At 42.3% G+C, this 20,051-nt stretch overlaps 1 protein-coding gene across 1 annotated transcript in view; it reads left to right on the forward strand.

The window, feature by feature from the left end:
• LOC141146726 (aldehyde oxidase-like) overlaps positions 1-20,051 on the forward strand; it is a 230,454-nt gene that overhangs the window by 128,304 nt on the left and 82,099 nt on the right. Inside the window, exons 21-25 of the mRNA XM_073633234.1 lie at positions 1,274-1,398; positions 6,700-6,833; positions 9,969-10,056; positions 10,366-10,452; positions 16,803-16,994. Of these exons, the coding sequence (XP_073489335.1) occupies positions 1,274-1,398; positions 6,700-6,833; positions 9,969-10,056; positions 10,366-10,452; positions 16,803-16,994 (626 nt within the window). The remainder of the gene's footprint in view (positions 1-1,273; positions 1,399-6,699; positions 6,834-9,968; positions 10,057-10,365; positions 10,453-16,802; positions 16,995-20,051) is intronic.

Genomic DNA, 20,051 nt, shown 5'->3' on the forward strand with positions numbered 1-20,051 from the left:
CGCCTGCAAAGTGCTTCAGCAGCACCGCAGCACGGGCGCTTTTAATCCTTTCCTCGGCCGATAGCGGGGGTTAAAAGTGTCCCGCTAGCGGCCAAAAAGCGCCACTATAGCAGCGGTAATGCGCCGCTAAAGCTTTACCGCTACCGCCCACACCGCCCCAGTGTGAAAGGGCTCCTAATGCAGTCTATGCATTAAGATAAAAAGCCTTATGTGTGCAGCAGCCCCCCAATGGTGGGTGCCATTGGGGGGCATCAGTGAGCCAATGAGGAGAGAGGGGATGGGGCCAAGCAGCGGCTTCATGTCTGAATGGACACACAGAGAAGTGGCTTGGCTCGGGTGCCAACATAGCAAGCTGCTTGCTGTGGGGGCACCCAGCAGAAGGGAGGGGACAGGAGCATCAGCTTTATTATCACTTTAAATCTACTAGTCCATCCAACAGTACCCTCTCCAGACAATGTTGCCCTTCAAGAGTGTCATTGTTGCTTCTCCGTCAGTAAGAGAAGCCACCCTAAGGCAAGAAATGTGTTACTGGCTGGATCACCAGATGAAAATAAAAAATGAAAAAAGCCAGAAAACGAATGCAGACACCATATCCAAATATTGGTAAGCGGCCATTTAATCCATTTTTGTTTTTTTGGGGGTTTAGATCAGCTTTAAGGTCAAACCAGTTAGGTTTCAGGTTTACATACAATCAAGATCGTGTACACACCTTGAACTCTATTATATACTTTTTTTTAAAGGAGATTAGATGCAGACCAAAAGAAAAGGCATTCATTATTTACACTAATGAAAATCCTGCTAGAGTATTTCCACAGCCTGATAGTTCTAACTGTGAGAGTATCAGAAGAATTTCTCGATAGAATAGGAACATTTTACAATGATTTGAGTGTGGAGACTATGTAGGCAGCAGAAGACTATGGGGTTGATTTACTAAAGGCAAACAGACTGTGCACCTTGCAAAGTGCAGTTGCTCCAGAGCTTAGTAAATGAGGTAAAGCTTCACTTTGCAAAGAATAGCCAATCACATGCAAGGAAAATTAAATGATGGAAGTCAGCAGAGCTCTCCCTCATTTACTAAGCTCTGGATCAACTGCTCTTGCAGAGTGCAACTGCAAAGTGCACAGTCTATTTGTCTTTAGTAAATCAACTCCAATGCTCTGTACATGTGGTTGGAGGGAACTATAGATTTCTGCACATCTGATTAGATTCTCTCCACCAATAAAGAAAAAAAGTGGTGATTTTACATATATGTACATTTGTGTGTCCATTGCAGGTGAAGTCCACATTGGTGGGCAGGAACATTTCTACATGGAAACGCAAAGCATTCGGGTGGTACCCAAGGGAGAAGATAGAGAGATGGATGTCTACCTGGCAAGTCAGGATCCAACATCTACACAGGTAATATAAAGAATAATCTTTTCCTATTACTTTGTGCTTCATGAATTGCATGTACCAATATTGGTTTTGTGAGGAGTGTGTTTTTGAGCACAGCCTGCAGTACGGTTTCTTACTTTTGGCCTTATGTATCAACATGTAATTACTATGAATTAAGTTATTTTCCCACAGCCACCACTAAAATGCACACATTAATGGAAAACCTGATGCTGATTCATGGCTTAGGAGGAAGGAACTTCAGTTGTTCATAAGCACACAAATGTTTGTTAGACTCTTCTACTTTTTTGAAGTAAAGGCTGCCAGATCAGTGTTTTGTCTTTATTAGAGTGTCATCCTAACAAAATTATCATTCAATTTAAGTAATAATATTTTACTAACTACTCATTATTTTAGATATTAAAACTCTTTTAATATCTTATCTTAATATCTTTAATATCTTAATAGCTTTTTTTCGCAGCAGCTTCTCTTCCCATACAACTCTGTGGGGATGCAAAAATAGCTTGAAGGAGGTAATCTGAAGGCCAAATGCACCTGAAATTAAATCTGAATGATCTCAGAAGCATATCAAACTAATGCCAAGAGTACATTGCATTTGCAGACACCCATTAACACAGGCCTTAAGGGAATAAAGTATCTGAACTTGTGCAGGCTTCTTCCGGAGCCTGTGAGCTCTGAGATCTCTGTTTCAGAGGGCCTTCGCCAACCTCCTGACTGTTTAGTGGCACAGGAACAGACGAAAACATATTGGCGTTTGTTGACACTTGAAATTCAATGGGAGCCTGTTAATCTGTGAGCATAGGATTGTCAGGAGATGATGTCATCAACAGTACATGATGATGCAGCTTCTAGACCTTAAGAGAGAAGTAAGATAATTAAAAACATAAACAGTGAAAGATCCAGGCACCTGGAGGCTAGCTCCCAGATGGATTAACAATGGCAGTGTAGCTGAACTCATATCCCCACAACTAGAAGACTACTGGTCTCACAACACGTACATAGCTTCCCCTGGGGTAGTGTGGGATGCCTTTTAATGCCACTGCCCGAGGCTCTTACATTTCAGCCATTAAAGCTACCAGATCTGATTGTGCTGATGAAACCTCTAGATTAGAGGATCTGGAGACAGACGCCTCTGCTTCCTTTGCTGAGCATCCCACACCATCCAATTATTTACAGCTAGCCCAAGCCAGGAGGAATATAGCTCTACATTATACCTCTCTAACCCAAACTGATGTCCCCTTACTGTCCGGTAAAATATTTGAATCGGGCGATAAAACTGGTCGCCTGCTAGCCAGTTTGGTGGCCGACCTGCATCTCCAAACTATAATCCCCAAATTGTTGTCGGAGACCGGGACCAGTGTCACTGACCCTGATGCAATCCTCCATGAATTTCTTGCCTTCTTTAGAAACTTATATCACAAACCCATATGCCCTGCTCCTGAGACTATTGACTCAGCACTACAAAAATTACAGCTCCCCAGCCTGCCAACCGCAGAGATCGAGGCCCTAGAGGCCCCAATAACAACCCATGAGATAGAGTTGGCCATTGCCTTACTCCCCCCCTCCAAAACCCCTGGACCAGATGGCCTCCTAGGTGACTGGTACAAAAGATACACCAAGCTTATAACCCCCAAGCTTCAGCTATTTTTCTCCCACAGCTTAGAGGTTAACTCCTTACCGCCCACTATGTACGGTGCCCACATTATACTCATCCCTAAACCGGGCAAAGATCTCAAACACTGTGCCTCCTACAGGCCCATTTCTCTATTAAACTACGACCTGAAAATTCTGGCCAAGGTCCTCGCCACTAGGTAGGTCAGAGTTCTGCCTGAACTGATTGACACCGATCAAACCGGGTTCATGCCAGGAAAATCCACTGACATTATTTTGCCCGAAGATTTTTCACTCATCTGCAGCTCCTAAATTCTCATTCTCAAACCCGTGCAATGGTTGCATTAGATATTGAAAAGGCCTTCGATACAGTAATCTGGCAATACATGAAATCAGTCCTACAGATATTTGGATTCGGTCCCTCCTTTTGCAAGTGGATAAACATATTATACAAATCCTCAATAGTGCAAGTCAAATTAGGGGGCCTGCTGTCCGATCCCTTCCCAGTAGAGAGAGTTACTAGGCAGGGGTGTCTCCTCTCACCATTTTTGTTTGCCCTAGTTATGGAACCCCTGGCTAATGCCCTCAGGAACTCAGACTTAGTAAAAGGCATCAAGGTCGGCTCTATCACTGAAAAACTCGCGACCTCATGCTTTTTCTCAATGACCTGGGACCCTCCCTCCGTGCTGCTCTGAACATTATTTCTGAATTTTCCGAATTGTCTGGGCTGAGAGTCAATTGAAACAAATCTCAATCACTCCCTATTGACCCTCAGGCAAATCTTCATGCAGACCCCTCTGTCTCCGTGACCTGATCCTCCTCTGTCCGATATTTGGGCATTGACATTACCCCTAGAGTCTCCGACTTTGCTAAATTAAATCTATACCCCTTACTCACCCAACTCAGACTAAAACTTTGTACCTGGAGTAATCAGCCATTATCCCTTATAGGCAGGATAAACCTACTCAAAATGAAATTCCTCACAGTTTTTCTTTATGCTCTGAGGCACTCCCCAATCTGGATCCCCAAATCTTTCTTTCAAGACTTTGACTCCACTATAACCTCCTTTTTTGTGGCAGTCTAGCCCCCCCAGAATTAATAAATCTATACTCAAAAGGCCCTGGATGGAGGGTGGTCTAGCCTGTCTGGATCTGCAGAAATATTTCTTTGCTGCACTACTATCCCACACCCATAACTGGTTAGCCTCAGACGACAGCAATGCTGCTGTAGTCCTTGAAGCCGCACACCTCGGTTCATTCGAGGCGCTGAGAAATGCTCTACATAGAGGTGTTAGGGCTCCCTCTCCTCTCACACTCTCCATGAAGGTGGTGATCAGGACTTGGCAACTAGTGGTATGTAAACTACAAGGAGACCCCCACACTAGATTTCCGGACACCCCCCTGTGGCTCAACCCACATTTGTCAGAGTTTCAATCTGTCCCGGATCCAGGGTTCTGGGCTGCCAGAGGTATCAACAAAACTGGAGCATATCTGTACTAGCGGCTCCCTGCTATCCCTTGATACCTTTTAAGGAGAAATTTGGGCTTACTAATCGACATTTCTTTTGATTTCTTTAAATTCGCCATGCCTTCACTACCCAATTTGGATCCACCCCAGTGCTTCTCCTACAGTCCAACCTCGAGTCCACACTGGGGGAAGTCCCTCTGCTTAAACCCACCTCTACCATTTACAAGGCCTTATTATCCTCAGTCAACTTTGGTCTGGAGGATTTGTTCTCTAAATAGGAGAGCGTAATCCCTGATCTTGACTCGGAGGACTGGGAAGATGTCTGGGAGTATCCTACAACTTATCTCCGTAAGAGATCGTCTGATGCAATTTAAATTGATCCACAGGGTTTACTTGTCACCCCAAAGGCTATCCAAAATTTATCCAAATTCCTCCTCCAACTGTTGGAAGTGAGGTATAGCTGAAGCTGACTTCAACTATATGTTATGGTCCTGTCCCAAGATCCAGTCCTTTTGGACGGAGGTCACAAAATTCATAGAAACTCTGCTCATGATCCATGTTCCCCTGAAGGTGTCGTCCTGCCTGCTGGGTCTGATCGGCCCCCTGGCCCGCCACTGAGCCACCAGAACCTTAATAGGACTCCTATTATTTTATGCTAGGAAGGCTTTACTCATAAAATGGAAACAACCAGAGGTACCCACCTTGAATTCATGGAAATCGTTTATCAACTCAGCGGTGCCACTATACAAAGCGGCTCATCTCACTAGATGCTGCCCAGCCAAGTTTGACAAAATTTGGCAAGTGTGGTTAGATTCAGACATCTCAAACGTTGCACAATAAGATCTAGATCCCTTTGTTTGTTCACTCTGACCAAATGCCTTGTAGCGCTGATGGCCTAATTTTGCCGATATGATGGTACGCCTAGGTGCGTCTCTCCCAGCCTAAACAACCCTCCTCGAAGTGGTCACTTACAGTACATGACCCATTATCCTTCCAATATCCCTTCAGCAGTTTAAGTTGTAGTAGTTGCATTAGCTATATTAGAACCTATAGGAATGTTATACTGTGTGTTGTTTAAGCCGGGGAATGCCCAAAGGCTTTATTCCGTAATTTCCTATATTTTTTTTTTTCTTTTTGTTTTTGTTTTTCTCTTCCCTTTTTCTTTTCTTTCCACAAAAACACAATAAAAAGTATTTTCAAAAAAAGAAAAACATAAACAGTATACACATTTAGACTCGTCTATGTGGATGCAGCATGCTGCATCTGTCCCCCACTGGTTCTAAGACTGAGAACGAGCATAACCACAGATCACTCAGCTCTCGGACTTCAGTGAGCAGAGAGCTGGTGACTGTCAGTCACTGGTTTCCTGCTCTGCCCTTCCAGTGCTTACTGGGGCACGGGGCTGTGGAGGGGGCGCAGGCAGCTGGCTCATGCTCTCAGAGACCTGCTGAGAGGCTGAGGCAACTCCTCCTCAGGCATATGGGTGGATCCCAACAATAAAGTCCAAATCTCTCCAGAGCCTGGTCCCGCTGAGTGACGTCAGCTGGCAGCGTTCCTTTGCTCGGGTCACAGGAGAGTAGAACGAAGTGCACTTCTGTGATCGACAGCAGAAGTGGGGCCAAAAGAGCTTTGACCCTACATATCCTTTAAGTCACAGAACACTATTACAATGAGATCACATCAGTGCATCTCCCTTTTAAATGAGGTCAGTGTTTTTCTAGAAGAGGAGGAGCCAGGAGTGCCACGGGGGGACCCCAGAAGAGGAGGATCGGGGCCACTCTGTGCAAAACCCTTGCACAGAGGAGGTACTACAACTCCTTTAAGAGGAAAAGTACAACCACTCCCCTTTGCTAGCAAAGATGGCAATTTCTTTTTTAGGGAGTTATTCCAGTCTACCAAGAAGTTCAAAACTAGTGTGGAACTTTCTTGATAGAAAGTCTAGCACTTTTTCCCCCCAGAAATTCAGTTATGAATGTATCCTGTAATAAAGGTTTAATTACAAATTAAATAAAAGTATTATTCAAGCAATGTAACCTCATTTACCGTAAAACGAAAAATAGAATTGGTAAAAAAATACCAATGAAAAAGTAACCTAATTCTATTGCTTATGCAATGGTATTTGGACATAAGCTTGGACTTGGAAGGATGCCATTTTTATGTGCTAGATGCCTAGACTTGATTTGGAATTAAACTATAAAAATATTAGCAATCTAATTTTTTTTTTCTTTAGGGGCTTGTAGCTGCAGCGCTCAATGTGCCTTCGAATCGTATTGTATGTCATGTAAAACGAGTTGGAGGAGCTTTTGGTGGAAAAGCAACAAAAACAGGTTATCTTGCAGCAATCACTGCAGTTGCTGCCAACAAGTAAGTTACCCTTTATACAGTGACCTTTGTATGTGAGTAGCCACAAACCTTACTTGGAAGTCTACAATGTATTCCTGAAAAGATAACAAATGACAAACTTCTGTAATATTTAGCTAGATATACTAATTGCCTGTGCAAGGCTTGCTTGCAGTGAACCTGAGAGTTGCCCATGCCCCCTAGCAGCAAATTATAATAACCTCCCCCCTGCTTTTTTTTCCCACCAAGAGTGAAGAGAAATAGCAGGTAATTCTGAGTGTAGTGAGCATGTTACTCACTTACACGGACTGTAAAAGAGTAATCTAAAATATGTTAAACACACTGATCCGCCACTGCGCAACAGAAAACAAATATGTCATGTGAAAATAAAAATAAATAATGGTGTTGATGATATTAGAAGCACAAAGTGTCTTTCTGCCACTTTCAAATTACCAAAAATGTGAATAACCACCTAAACCAAAGCCAAATATAGGTGAACAGCAGCGCTCAAATATACAAAATATGATGTACTTGTGAACGGACCTGTATAAAACAATAAATCACTGATAAAGTAACAATGTTAACTAAAGTGCATCAACTACAGTATCTCACAAAAGTGAGTACACCCGTCACAGTGTGGTGAGACATTACCTGCTGATGTTTGACTGATCGCTGGTCGTTTCTTGGAAGTTTATATCCCATGCTTGATTCGAATGTGTTTAATGTAAGCGCAATGATTGAGGCTTTTAATAAATTTTGTACGGTTTTGGAGACATACTTCACTAGTGGAGTTTTCCCTTTTTCTCCCCATATATGAGCTATCTAACTCACTACTACAGAGGCTGGGACCGCATTGCTGGAATCTATTAACCCTGTGTGGTTACACTGCTTGTTTGCCAAACACGAAAGTGTGATGCATAATGTTTTTGTGAGTTTACAACTTATGGGCAGAGGTGAATGGCCCATAATGTCTTCATGGAGTGGAAGAGGACTCCAGTGGCAACCTGTGAAGCTCTGGTGAACTCCATGCCTAAGAGGGTTAAGACAGTGCTGGAAAATAACTGTGGCCACACAAAATATTGGCACTTTGGGCCCAGTTTGGACATTTTCACTTAGGGGTGGACTTACTTTTGTTGCCAGCGGTTTGGACAATAATGGCTGTGTGTTGAGTTATTTTGAGGGGACAGCAAATTTACACTGTTATACAAGCTGTACACTCACTACTTTACATTGTAGCAAAGTGTCATTTCTTCAGTGTTGTCACATGAAAAGATATAATAAAATATTTACAAAAAATGTGAGGGGTGTACTCACTTTTATGAGATACTGTATATAGATATGAAGTGATAAACACATGCACTAATGAAAATCATTGAAATCACCCAAGTGAAGAAAAAATATCTAAATCAAGTAAAATAAAGTCCATGGGCAGAATAAAGAGTGTGCTGTGAAACACAAATAAAGTCCTTCACGATTGCAGAGATCTTCACACCACACCGTTAGTGCTTCACTCACCTCTCCCCATAAGTTGTAAACTCACCAAAACGTTATACATCACACTCTCGTGTTTGGCAAACACACAGTGTAACCACACAGGGTTAATGGACTCCAGCAATGCGGTCCCAGCCTCTGTAGTGGTGAGTTAGATAGCTCCTATATGGGGAGAAAAAAGGAAAACTCCACTAGTGAAGTATGTTTTCAAAACTGTACAAAATTTATTAAAAACCTCAATCATTGCGCTTAAATTAAACAATCATTGCGCTTACATTAAACACATTAAACTCAAGCATGGGATATAAACTTCCAAGAAATGACCAGCGATCGGTCAAACATCAGCAGGTAATGTCTCACCACACAGTGGTACCTCGTCCGAACATCACTTGCGGTAATCCGAGCATGCCCTTCTGGTTGCCATACAGCTACGTTCCGATGCGTTTCGTCATCACGACTTCGTCCAGGGATTTAGATATTTTTTCTTCACTTGGGTGAGTTCAATGATTGTCACTAGTGCATGTGTTTATCACTTTGTATTGATATAGTTGATGCACTTTAGTTAACATTGTTACTTTATCAGTGATTTTTTGTTTTATACAGGTCCATTCACAAGTACATCATACTTTGTATATTTGAGTGCCGCTGTTCACCTATATTTGGTTTTGGTTTAGGTAGTTATTCATGTTACTCACTTACCTTCCTCTGATGTGACCGTGCTGGTTGACTAGTTGCCCAATTTAACCTCATTTACCGTAAAACAGAAAATAGAATTTGTAGAAAAATACCAATGAAAAAGTAGCCTTCTTCTATTGCTTATGCAATGGTATTTTATATGGTTGGTTTGGTGAGTTTGCCTGATCCAGCTTCTTAGGATGAAACATGCATTATACTGTTAATAAATACAGTATCTATTAAAGTGTAAATCTAAACCCCACAAAACATTTAAAATATTGCAGCTTACATGCCTATAGGTGCCAGCTGCTATCTTTTTTTAGTCTTTTTGTTTCTTTATTCCTACCAGCTGGCAGTAACACACGTGTCATCCTTGGGTAACATCCCTCACTCACTTTGCTGTGTTCAATGTATCTATGGAGATGTAGCATTGTCCTCCTAGGCTGTTCTCCTGGCTTGGATTACATAAATCTCCTCCTCTAGTAATGTCCATCACATAGGGTGTGTGTCTTGTAGTTCAGAAAAGATATCCAGGAAGGATGAGAAGATTGTTTGATATTTCAGTTAATTGTACAGAAAGTTACAAGGACACCGGTTTTCTGCTGAAATCAAAGGTTTTTTTTTCTGTACATTCAGAAAATATACTTAACTATTGCATCCAGAAGTTTATATGCCTTTCTATTAGGAGTGATTCAGGCAGCTATAAAGCTTCTCAATCACTGGTACAGCATGTGGAAGGTAACTCCCTATACTGCCCCATCCATTGCAGGTGTCAGCTGGGAGAGCAGAGGATGATCAGAAATGATGGCTGAAGTTTCACTTTAAGAAAAAGTATAAAAGTTTGTGTTTGATTGTAGGGATTTTCAAATTTAATTGAAAACTTACCCTGACCTAGGGTTCCTTTCTGATTATGGCTGTGTTTCTGCATCATGAAATGATTTTCAAGTTTCTTGCAATGGCTGAGATATATCGTCTTTGTTGTTTTTTTTTAAGGACAAAGCGTGCAGTGCGCTGTGTTCTAGAACGAGGGGATGACATGTTAATAACAGGAGGACGCCATCCATACCTTGGAAAATATAAAGTAAGTAAATACTGTAGAAGTCTGTCAAAAGATATTTGGCAGAACTTTAAAGTCAGCACTCTGGATAAATGTATAAAATAACAGTAAGCTTATTCATCTCAAACATTCTTAAAAATGTGAATTGTATTCCATCTTGTTCATATTAAAATACTTTGATCATTGTCATCTTACATGGTACTCATAGGTTTATCCTATGCTTATTTCTTATTATATTGTAATCACAATGGCAAAAGTGTAGAAAAAGTATAAGGACAATATATAGTTCAAATCTGCCATGACCAATTGTGGATATAATCTTCTCTCATTCAGGTTGGGTTCATGAATGATGGTCGGGTCAGTGGTGTAGATGTGTCCTATTACAATAATGCTGGATCTACTTCTGATGACTCGGTCCTGGTAAGTTATTTTACTTAAAGCATTCCTCTTGTCTCATTTAATTTACCATAAAGTGGAACTATGGGCAAAGCTTTTTTTTTTGGATAGAGCAATGGAGGGTTATAACCCCTGTCAGGTTTTTTTTTGGAGATTTAACATCACTTACTGTCCCATAGACATACAGGAAGTGAGAGGAAATCCCTGCAAATTAAAGGAGGACCCCCCCAGGTCACCAGAACTAGTATCCAATTTGAAAGATCCCCCCCCCCCCCCCCATTACTTTTCTGGGAACAACCCAAAATGTGGGATTTTCTTTTACTTTCACTTTCAATGATAATGGTAAACAGGACAAATAGAGAGGGTGAATCTTGTTAACAGGCATATAGACAGCAATAAAAACTGACAGGAGTTTTAATCCCTCTCCACTCTATTCACAAAAAAAGTTTTGCCTTTAGTTATACAGTACTTTAACCACTTGAGCCCCGGACCATTATGCTGCCTAAGGACCAGAGGTCTTTTTCCAATTTGGCACTGCGTCGCTTTAACTGCTAATTGCGCGGTTATGCAATGCTGTACCCAAACGAAATTTGCGTCCTTTTCTTCCCACAAATAGAGCTTTCTTTTGATGGTATTTGATCACTTCTGCAGTTTTTATTTTTTGCGCTATAAACGGAAAAAGACCGAAAATTTTGAAAAAAAATGATATTTTCTACTTTTTGTTATAAAAAAAATCCAATAAACTCAATTTTAGTCATACATTTAGGCCAAAATGTATTCGGCCACATGTCTTTGGTAAAAAAAATGTCAATAAGCGTATATTTATTGGTTTGCGCAAAAGTTATAGCGTCTACAAACTAGGGTACATTTTCTGGAATTTACACAGCTTTTATTTTATGACTGCCTATGTCATTTCTTGAGGTGCTAAAATGGCAGGGCAGTACAAAACCCCCCCAAATGACCCCATTTTGGAAAGTAGACACCCCAAGGAAATTGCTGATAGGCATGTTGAACCCATTGAATATTTATTTTTTTTGTCCCAAGTGATTGAATAATGACAAAAAAAAAAAAAATATTTACAAAAAGTTGTCACTAAATGATATATTGCTCACACAGGCCATGGGCCTATGTGGAATTGCACCCCAAAATATATTCAGCTACTTCTCTTGAGTACGGGGATACCACATGTGTGGGACTTTTTGGGAGCCTAGCCGCGTATGGGACCCCGAAAACCAATCACCGCCTTCAGGATTTCTAAGGGTGTAACTTTTTGATTTCACTCTTCACTGCCTATCACAGTTTCGGAGGCCATGGAATGCCCAGGTGGCACAACCCCCCCCCAAATGACCCCATTTTGGAAAGTAGACACCCCAAGCTATTTGCTGAGAGGCATATTGAGTCCATGGAATATTTTATATTTTGACACAAGTTGCGGGAAAGTGACACTTTTTTTTTTTTTTTTTTTTTTTTTTGCACAAAGTTGTCACTAAATGATATATTGCTCACACAGGCCATGGGCCTATGTGGAATTGCACCCCAAAATACATTTAGCTGCTTCTCCTGAGTATGGGGATACCACATGTGTGGGACTTTTTGGGAGCCTAGCCGCGTACGGGGCCCCGAAAACCAATCACCGCCTTCAGCGTTTTTAAGGGCGTGAATTTTTGATTTTACTCTTCACTGCCTAACACCGTTTCGGAGGCCATGGAATGCCCAGGTGGCACAAAACCCCCCCAAATGACCCCATTTTGGAAAGTAGACACCCCAAGCTATTTGCTGAGAGGCATGGTGAGTATTTTGCAGCTCTCATTTGTTTTTGAAAATGAAGAAAGACAAGAAAAAACTTTTTTTTTTTTTCTTTTTTCAAATTTCAAAACTTTGTGACAAAAAGTGAGGTCTGCAAAATACTCACTATACCTCTCAGCAAATAGCTTGGGGTGTCTACTTTCCAAAATGGGGTCATTTGGGGGGGTTTTGTGCCACCTGGGCATTCCATGGCCTCCGAAACTGTGATAGGCAGTGAAGAGTGAAATCAAAAATTCACGCCCCTTAGAAAGCCTGAAGGCGGTGCTTGGTTTTCGGGGTCCCGTACACGGCTAGGCTCCCAAAAAGTCTCACACATATGGTATCCCCGTACTCAGGAGAAGCAGCAGAATGTATTTTGGGGTGTAATTTCACATATTCCCATGGCATGTTTGAGCAATATATCATTTAGTGACAACTTTGTGCAAAAAAAAAAAAAAAAAAAAAAAAATTTGTCTCTTTCCCGCAACTTGTGTCGCAATATAAAATATTCCATGGACTCGACATGCCTCTCAGCAAATAGCTTGGGGTGTCTACTTTCCAAAATGGGGTCATTTGGGGGGGTTTTGAACTGTCCTGGCATTTTATGCACAACATTTAGAAGCTTATGTCACACATCACCCACTCTTCTAACCACTTGAAGACAAAGCCCTTTCTGACACTTATTTTTTACATGAAAAAGTTTTTTTTTTTTTGCAAGAAAATTACTTTGAACCCCCAAACATTATATATTTTTTTAAAGCAAATGCCCTACAGATTAAAATGGTGGGTGTTTCATTTTTTTTTTTCACACAGTATTTGCGCAGCGATTTTTCAAACGCATTTTTTGGGGAAAAAACACACTTTTTTAAATTTTAATGCACTAAAACACACTATATTGCCCAAATGTTTGATGAAATAAAAAAGATGATCTTAGACCGAGTACATGGATACCAAACATGACATGCTTTACAATTGCGCACAAACGTGCAGTGGCAACAAAATAAATACATTTTTAAAAGCCTTTAAAAGCCTTTACAGGTTACCACTTTAGATCTACAGAGGAGGTCTACTGCAAAAATTACTGCCCTCGATCTGACCTTCGCGGCGATACCTCACATGCATGGTGCAATTGCTGTTTACGTTTGACGACAGACCGCCGCTTGCATTCGCCTTAGCGCAAGAGCAGGGGGCGACAGGGGTGCTTTTTTTTTTTTTTTTTTTTTTTCTTTATTATTTTTTTGCTTTTTTATCTTATTTTTAAACTGTTCCTTTCATTTTTTTTTTTTTTAAATCATTTTTATTGTTATCTCGGGGAATGTAAATATCCCCTATGATAGCAATAGGTAGTGACAGGTACTCTTTTTTGAAAAAATTGGGGTCTATTAGACCCTAGATCTCTCCTCTGCCCTCAAAGCATCTGATGACACCAAGATCGGTGTGATAAAATGCTTCCCCAATTTCCCAATGGCGCTATTTACATCCGGCGAAATCTAAGTCATAAAATGCTCGTAGCTTCCGGTTTCTTAGGCCATAGAGATGTTTGGAGCCACTCTTGTCTCTGATCAGCTCTATGGTCAGCTGGCTGAATCACCGGCTGCATTCTCAGGTTCCCTGTTGAGACAGGAGAGCCAGAGAAAAACACGGAAGACGGTGGGGGGGGGGGGCATTCCCTCCCACGGCTTGTAAAGGCAGTCTAGAGGCTAATTAGCCGCTAGGATTGCTTTTACATGAAAGCCGACCGCTGGCTGAAAAGAATGATACCAAGATGATACCTAAACCTGCAGGCATCATTCTGGTATAACCACTCAAAGTTGTGAATGGCGTACCTGAAGACAAAAAAATGGTTAACAATAAAGCACAGTAAACAATAAAGTATAAATAATTACATACCTGAAAAACAAACATGATAAAACATAATAACAATAACAATAACAATAACAATAACAATAAAACACTGCAGAATAGAATACAGTAAAAAAAGAGCAGAACAATAGAGAGAGAGAATAGAGAGAGAGAACAATAAAACGACAACTATTTTTTTTTATTTTATATATATTTTTTTTTTTTTTACACTTTTTTTGTAACTAACTTTTATAACTGTAACCGGTTCCAGGTTCGGGTCTCTCAAAATGCGATGGCATCTTGGGAGACCCTGTGAAAGTGTGCCTAGTCTGTGCAATGCTGTACCCTACGCTAATACTCAACTAGTGTATGGTAGCGTTCAAAACATTCACCAATGCAAAGACCAGGATTGTCAGGACAGGAGGGACAATAATAGCGGGTGTCACGCCTATATCCGCGTTTGCTGCAGACACAACATCTTTTTGGGGGGGGTTCGTTGGGTAGGGGTACTCGGGAGCACATAAAAATGCCTCTCATGCAGCCGACTGCATTTCGTTGGGGGATGTGAATGGGGGAAGTACGGGCGCTGCAGAAGTGGTGGGTTCCCAATTAGGATTGGCGAATGCAGCAGGAAGGGCACTATGGGCACGACGGGCCTGTGTTTGTCTTTTTGGTGGCAGCGGGACACTACTTGTGCTTGCCACCTCACCAGCTTGAACTGCACTTATGGGACTCGCCACGTCACCAAGTGTTACTGCAGTGCTGGTTTGACTACGACCGGGGTGTACTAGGCCGCTGGTGCTTGCCAGTTCAATAAAAAGCTTCCAAAAAAACTGTTAGCGATCGCAGGGATCAGGCCTGACTCTGCGAACGCTGCAGTTATGCGTTTAGTGTTTTGTAAGTGACAGTGATCGATCAATACTGCACTTGGGTGGGCTGGACTGGGCCGGGCGGAGGGGCAAAACGCAGGTGCTAGCAGGTATCTGGGTTGATCCCGCTAACACTGCATTTTTGGGAACCCTAAACTGCTGGGGACGCTAGTATAGATCTGATCTGATCGGATCAGATATTGATCCGATCAGATACTATACCACTAAGGGAGGTGTACGCTGCGTGCGTGGGTGTTAGTGGTACTGGCGCTAACCTGACGCTGCCTGGGGCCGGTGCTTGCTAGTTCACCAAAATGCTACCAAAAAAACTGTTAGCGATTGCAGGGATCAGGCCTGACTCTGCGAACGCTGCAGTTATGCGTTTAGTGTTTTGTAAGTGACAGTGATCGATCGATACTGCACTTGGGTGGGCTGGGCGGAGGGGCAAAACGCAGGTGCTAGCGGGTATCTGGGCTGATCCCGCTAACACTGTGTTTTTGGGAACCCTAAACTGCTGGGGACGCTAGTATAGATCTGATCAGATCAGATATTGATCCGATCAGATACTATACCACTAAGGGAGGCGCATGCTGCGTGCGTGGGTGTTAGCGGTACTGGCGCTAATCTGACGCTGCCTGGGGCGACGCATATCACCGCCGGGCGATCAGGGGGCTAAACCTTTATTAGGTAATAAACGGCGGGTGCCCTGACACTATAAAAAATAAACGAACTAACCTGCGTCACCCGTAACGGTTATACGGTGATCAGTGGTGAAAGGGTTAACTAGGGGGCAATCAAGGGGTTAAAACATTTATTAGGTAGTATATGGGGGTCCCTGTCACTATAAAACGCTGACGGCGAACCTAAATATTTACCTCACTAACTAGCGTCACCAGCGACACTAATACAGCGATCAGAAAAATGATCGCTTAGCAACACTGGTGACGGGGGGTGATCAAGGGGTTAAAACTTTATTAGGGGGGGTTAGGGGGGTACCCTAGACCTAAAGGGGGGTAATACTCACTGTCCCAACACTGTAACTGTCACAAACTGACACTATGCAGTAATCAGAAAAAAAAAAAAAAAAAAAAAAAAAAACCTGCTGGTGTCAGTTTGTGACGGGGGGGGGGTGATTGGGGGGGGATCGGGGGGCGATCGGGGGGGGGATCGGGGTGTTTTGTATGCCTGGCATGTTCTACTGTGTGTGTGTGTGTTGTGCACTCACATTGATGTCTTCTCCCCTCGGCGCTGGAACGGAAACTACCGAGCCGAGGGGAGATGACATCATTTCCTTTGCTGCTGTTTAGCATACAGCAGCAAAGGAGTGTTCCCATTGGCCGGCGGCGATCGCGAGGGGGGGGCCACGAACGGATGGCCTCCCCCTCATCTCGGATCGCCGGGGAACAGAACGGGACCGCTTCGGGCACCGGGGGGGGGTCCGATCGGACCCCCCACCCGCGAGAGGCAAATCACGTACATGTACGTGATTTTGCCTGCCCGTGCCGCCTTGCCGACGTAAATCGGCGTTAGGCGGTCCTTAAGTGGTTAAGATTATGTGTTGCATTAATGCTTATTTGTAAGTTTCCTCCCACACTCCAAAGACATGCTGGTAGGTTTACTGGCTCCTGTCTAAATTGGCCATCGTATGTGTATGTATGAAAGTGAGTTAGGGGCCTTAGATTGTAAGCTCCTTGGGGGCAGAGACTGACGTGAATGTGCAATGTATATGTAAAGTGCTGCGTAAATTGATGGCTATATATAAATACCTGTAATAAATAAATACGATACATCTTACGTTGCCTTGCAGCAGGTCTGTTTATCGATATGCATGTGTGTATTTAATATTTAAATATTAGATTTATACACAAAATTTTTTAGGTAGTTGAAGTTGGTCTAATGGACATGGACAGTGCTTACAAAATACCTAATCTGAGATGTAAAGGAACTGCCTGCAAGACTAATCTGCCATCAAACACTGCTTTCCGGGGATTTGGATATCCACAAGCTGCATTTGTAACTGAAACGTGGATGAGTGAAATTGCTATTAAGACTGGCCTTCCAGCAGAGAAGGTGAGTAAAACTGAGACTGAGAGTTCACTGATTTTCTGTCACACTGGGCTACGTTGGAAGTATGGGATGCTGTCACTGTCACATGGTTCCACTTTATGACATGAAAATTGTATATTTCTTGCAAATCCATCGTATATCCTATTTAAAATATCTGTAGAATTAATTTTTATTCAAACCAAAATTTTAAAGAAAACAAGGACATTATCACTAAGACAGGAGGTCTTAAAGTAAACCTGCTATTGTCTTATTTTGTCTAAATTGATGGTGGAAATACAATGCAATTACTTAAAGCAGTATGAAACCCAAAATCAAACATTTATTATATTGCAGTGTACCAATTCTTAAATGTGGCTGCTGCATTTGTTTTCTATTTTAGTCTTTTTTTCCAGTTAATTTATGTAAAACTTTTATCTCAAAAGGAACAAAACTGTTGCTGTAACTGCTTATAAAGTATTAGCTGGAGTTTGGCTTCAGTTTGTTAGTGTATCTAAATCTGCTTGTACACCTAATACTCCCCTCCTCCAGACTGACAATGCTGATGTCCAAAGGTGTCTCTGTTACTTCTACATCTGGAGTGTAGGCACCCTATTTCAGGAGGTGTGTTACTGGCCAGGTCATCGGGTGCAAATAACCTAAAAGAAAACAAATGCAGCCACCACATCTAATTTGTAAGCAAGTTTAAATATATTACATTTATAATTTTGGGTTAAATACCACTTTAAAAGTGCCTGCACATATCCACAGCTTTCTTTCTGGGCACCCGGGTAGTTGAGAATCCTGGGTGCTCATTAATGAAGATTGTGGCTTTTACTGACGCTTCCCTTGTTCCTTCATTTCTTCCATACCCCTCTGTTGGTCTACGATGATGAAAATCACATCAATATGTTAGAAAGTTGAAGGAGGTAAAATGGGTCAGCCTAGAAGAGACTTGTCAAAAGTGGTATACATAAGTATTCCAGGATTCAAGACTTCTGGGACACTTAAAGCGGTATTAAACCAAACCCAAAAAAGTAACATATTGCAGCTTACCAATCCTTAGATGTGGTGGCTGCATTCATTTTCTTTTTTAAGATTTTTCCCTCTGTTTTCATCTAGTGATTTGGCCAGTAACACACTCCCTGCTTTAGGGTGTTAAACAATATGTAAACCTAACTTTTTATGTTCCTGATATTTGCCTGCGGTACCAGGTACTTACTGCGGTACAATACTTGAAAAAGTATCCTGTTCCCTTTGTATTGCTTCCTTTGTGTGAAATATCTGGTATTCCTGCCAGTCTCTCTTTCCTATTAAAAACTGACCACACTATGCATGAAAGCACAGCGTGGTCAGTTTTCTTGCTGTGGTGGGAGCCTGACACCCCCTCCCCCCTTGCACAGCTATTCACTGGGAAGATCTGCTGCTTCTCCTCCCCTAGCTCACTAAGATCTTCATGCGGGTGAGAACAGAGGGTACGTAATCACTTATTAGAAAGGGGAAACAAGGTATCAATAATGTTTTTTTATATGTATATACAAATGGTTTGCCTTTCATTCCTATTTTAAACTGAATGGGTTGTTTAACCACTTCAGCCCTGGAAGGATTTACCCCCTGCATGACCAGACCATTTTTTGCAATACGGCACTGCGTTAATTTAACTGACAATTGCACGGGCATGCGATGCTGTACCCAAATAAAATTGATGTCCTTTTTTTCCACAAATAGAGCTTTCTGTTGGTGGTATTTGATCACCTCTGCAGTTTTTATTTTTTGCCCTATAAGCAAAAAAAAGACCGACAATTTTGAAAAAAAAAACAATATTGTTTACTTTCTGCTATAATATCCCAAAAAAATTGTAAAAAAATGAATTTCTTCATCAATTTAGGCCAATATGTATTCTTTTACATACTTCTGGTAAAACAAAATCCCAGCTCATACTTTATAAGCAGTTACAGCAACAGTTTTGTTCATTTAGGATAAAGGTTTACATAAATTCTTGTAGTGCTAGTCCCTGAAGGTGCTGCTTGGTAATTTGGGTCCTCTGTTCTGTGCCTCGTCTCAAAGAACAACCTCAGCAATGGCACACTTGGTTGAGTGAAAGTTACTGCACACACTTATAGGAACACAAGTGTATATACCTTTTGCTTGACTATGAATTAGTATAAGCTGACATGTGTAGCATTGGTGTACTTGAGAATAGTCCCAGTCAAGCCTGCAGGCAGCAGTGAGGCTACTAGATGGCTTTATGTCAGTTCCCAAAGGGCTCAGTCTCTATTGCAGCAGATAGTGAAAACCCACAGCAGCAGTCCCACTGATATTGTAGCTCACCATCTGGTCACACAGATTAGTCCACTCTCTGCTCTGCACTGAGGTGACTTTAGCTGTTGACACCCTCAAACTCAGCGCTCCAGATCTCATTCGGGCTGCCAGTATGCAGCAGTAATGATGCACACCGGACAGCGATGTGCATTATCCGGTCTCCCTCATGGCAAGAAGAAGCTGTGTCCTATACAGCCTGAGAAAATGCAGTGCTCTCCCCTCCTCCTAGTAATCTCCCTCTGGGAAATTCAGTTCAAAAGCTCTTAATTACAGTAGAGCTTCTCTCCTCTGGACTACAGTTCCAACAGTGCAGTGCTGCCTGACTCATTCTATAGAACTGTTCCCTCCTCTTGCTGATATAGTTAATCAGTTCAGCACCACAGAGCAGCAGCCACAAAGAGCAGCTGCAGACAGTGTTTCCCTTAGGCCACTTTCACACTGAGGCCTTTTTTCAGGCGCTTTTGGGCTAAAAATAGCTCCTGTAAAGCGCCTGAAAAACGCCTCCCCTGCAGCCCCAGTGTGAGAGCCGGAGGGCTTTCACACTGGGGCGGTGTGCTTGCAGGACATTAGAAAAAGTCCTGCAAGCAGCATTTTTTTTCCGCGGTGCGGGAGCGCTGTATACCCCGCTCCTCCACCGCCCCTGACATTAAAATCAATGGGCACCGCTGCCAAAGCTCCTGCAAAGCACTTCGGCAGCGGCACTTTGCGGGCGCTTTTAAACCTTTATTCGGCCACTAGCGGGGTATAAAAGTGACCCGCTAG

This window comes from Aquarana catesbeiana, linkage group LG06, assembly GCF_042186555.1.
Source record: "Aquarana catesbeiana isolate 2022-GZ linkage group LG06, ASM4218655v1, whole genome shotgun sequence".
Classification (NCBI taxonomy): Eukaryota; Metazoa; Chordata; class Amphibia; order Anura; family Ranidae; genus Aquarana; species Aquarana catesbeiana.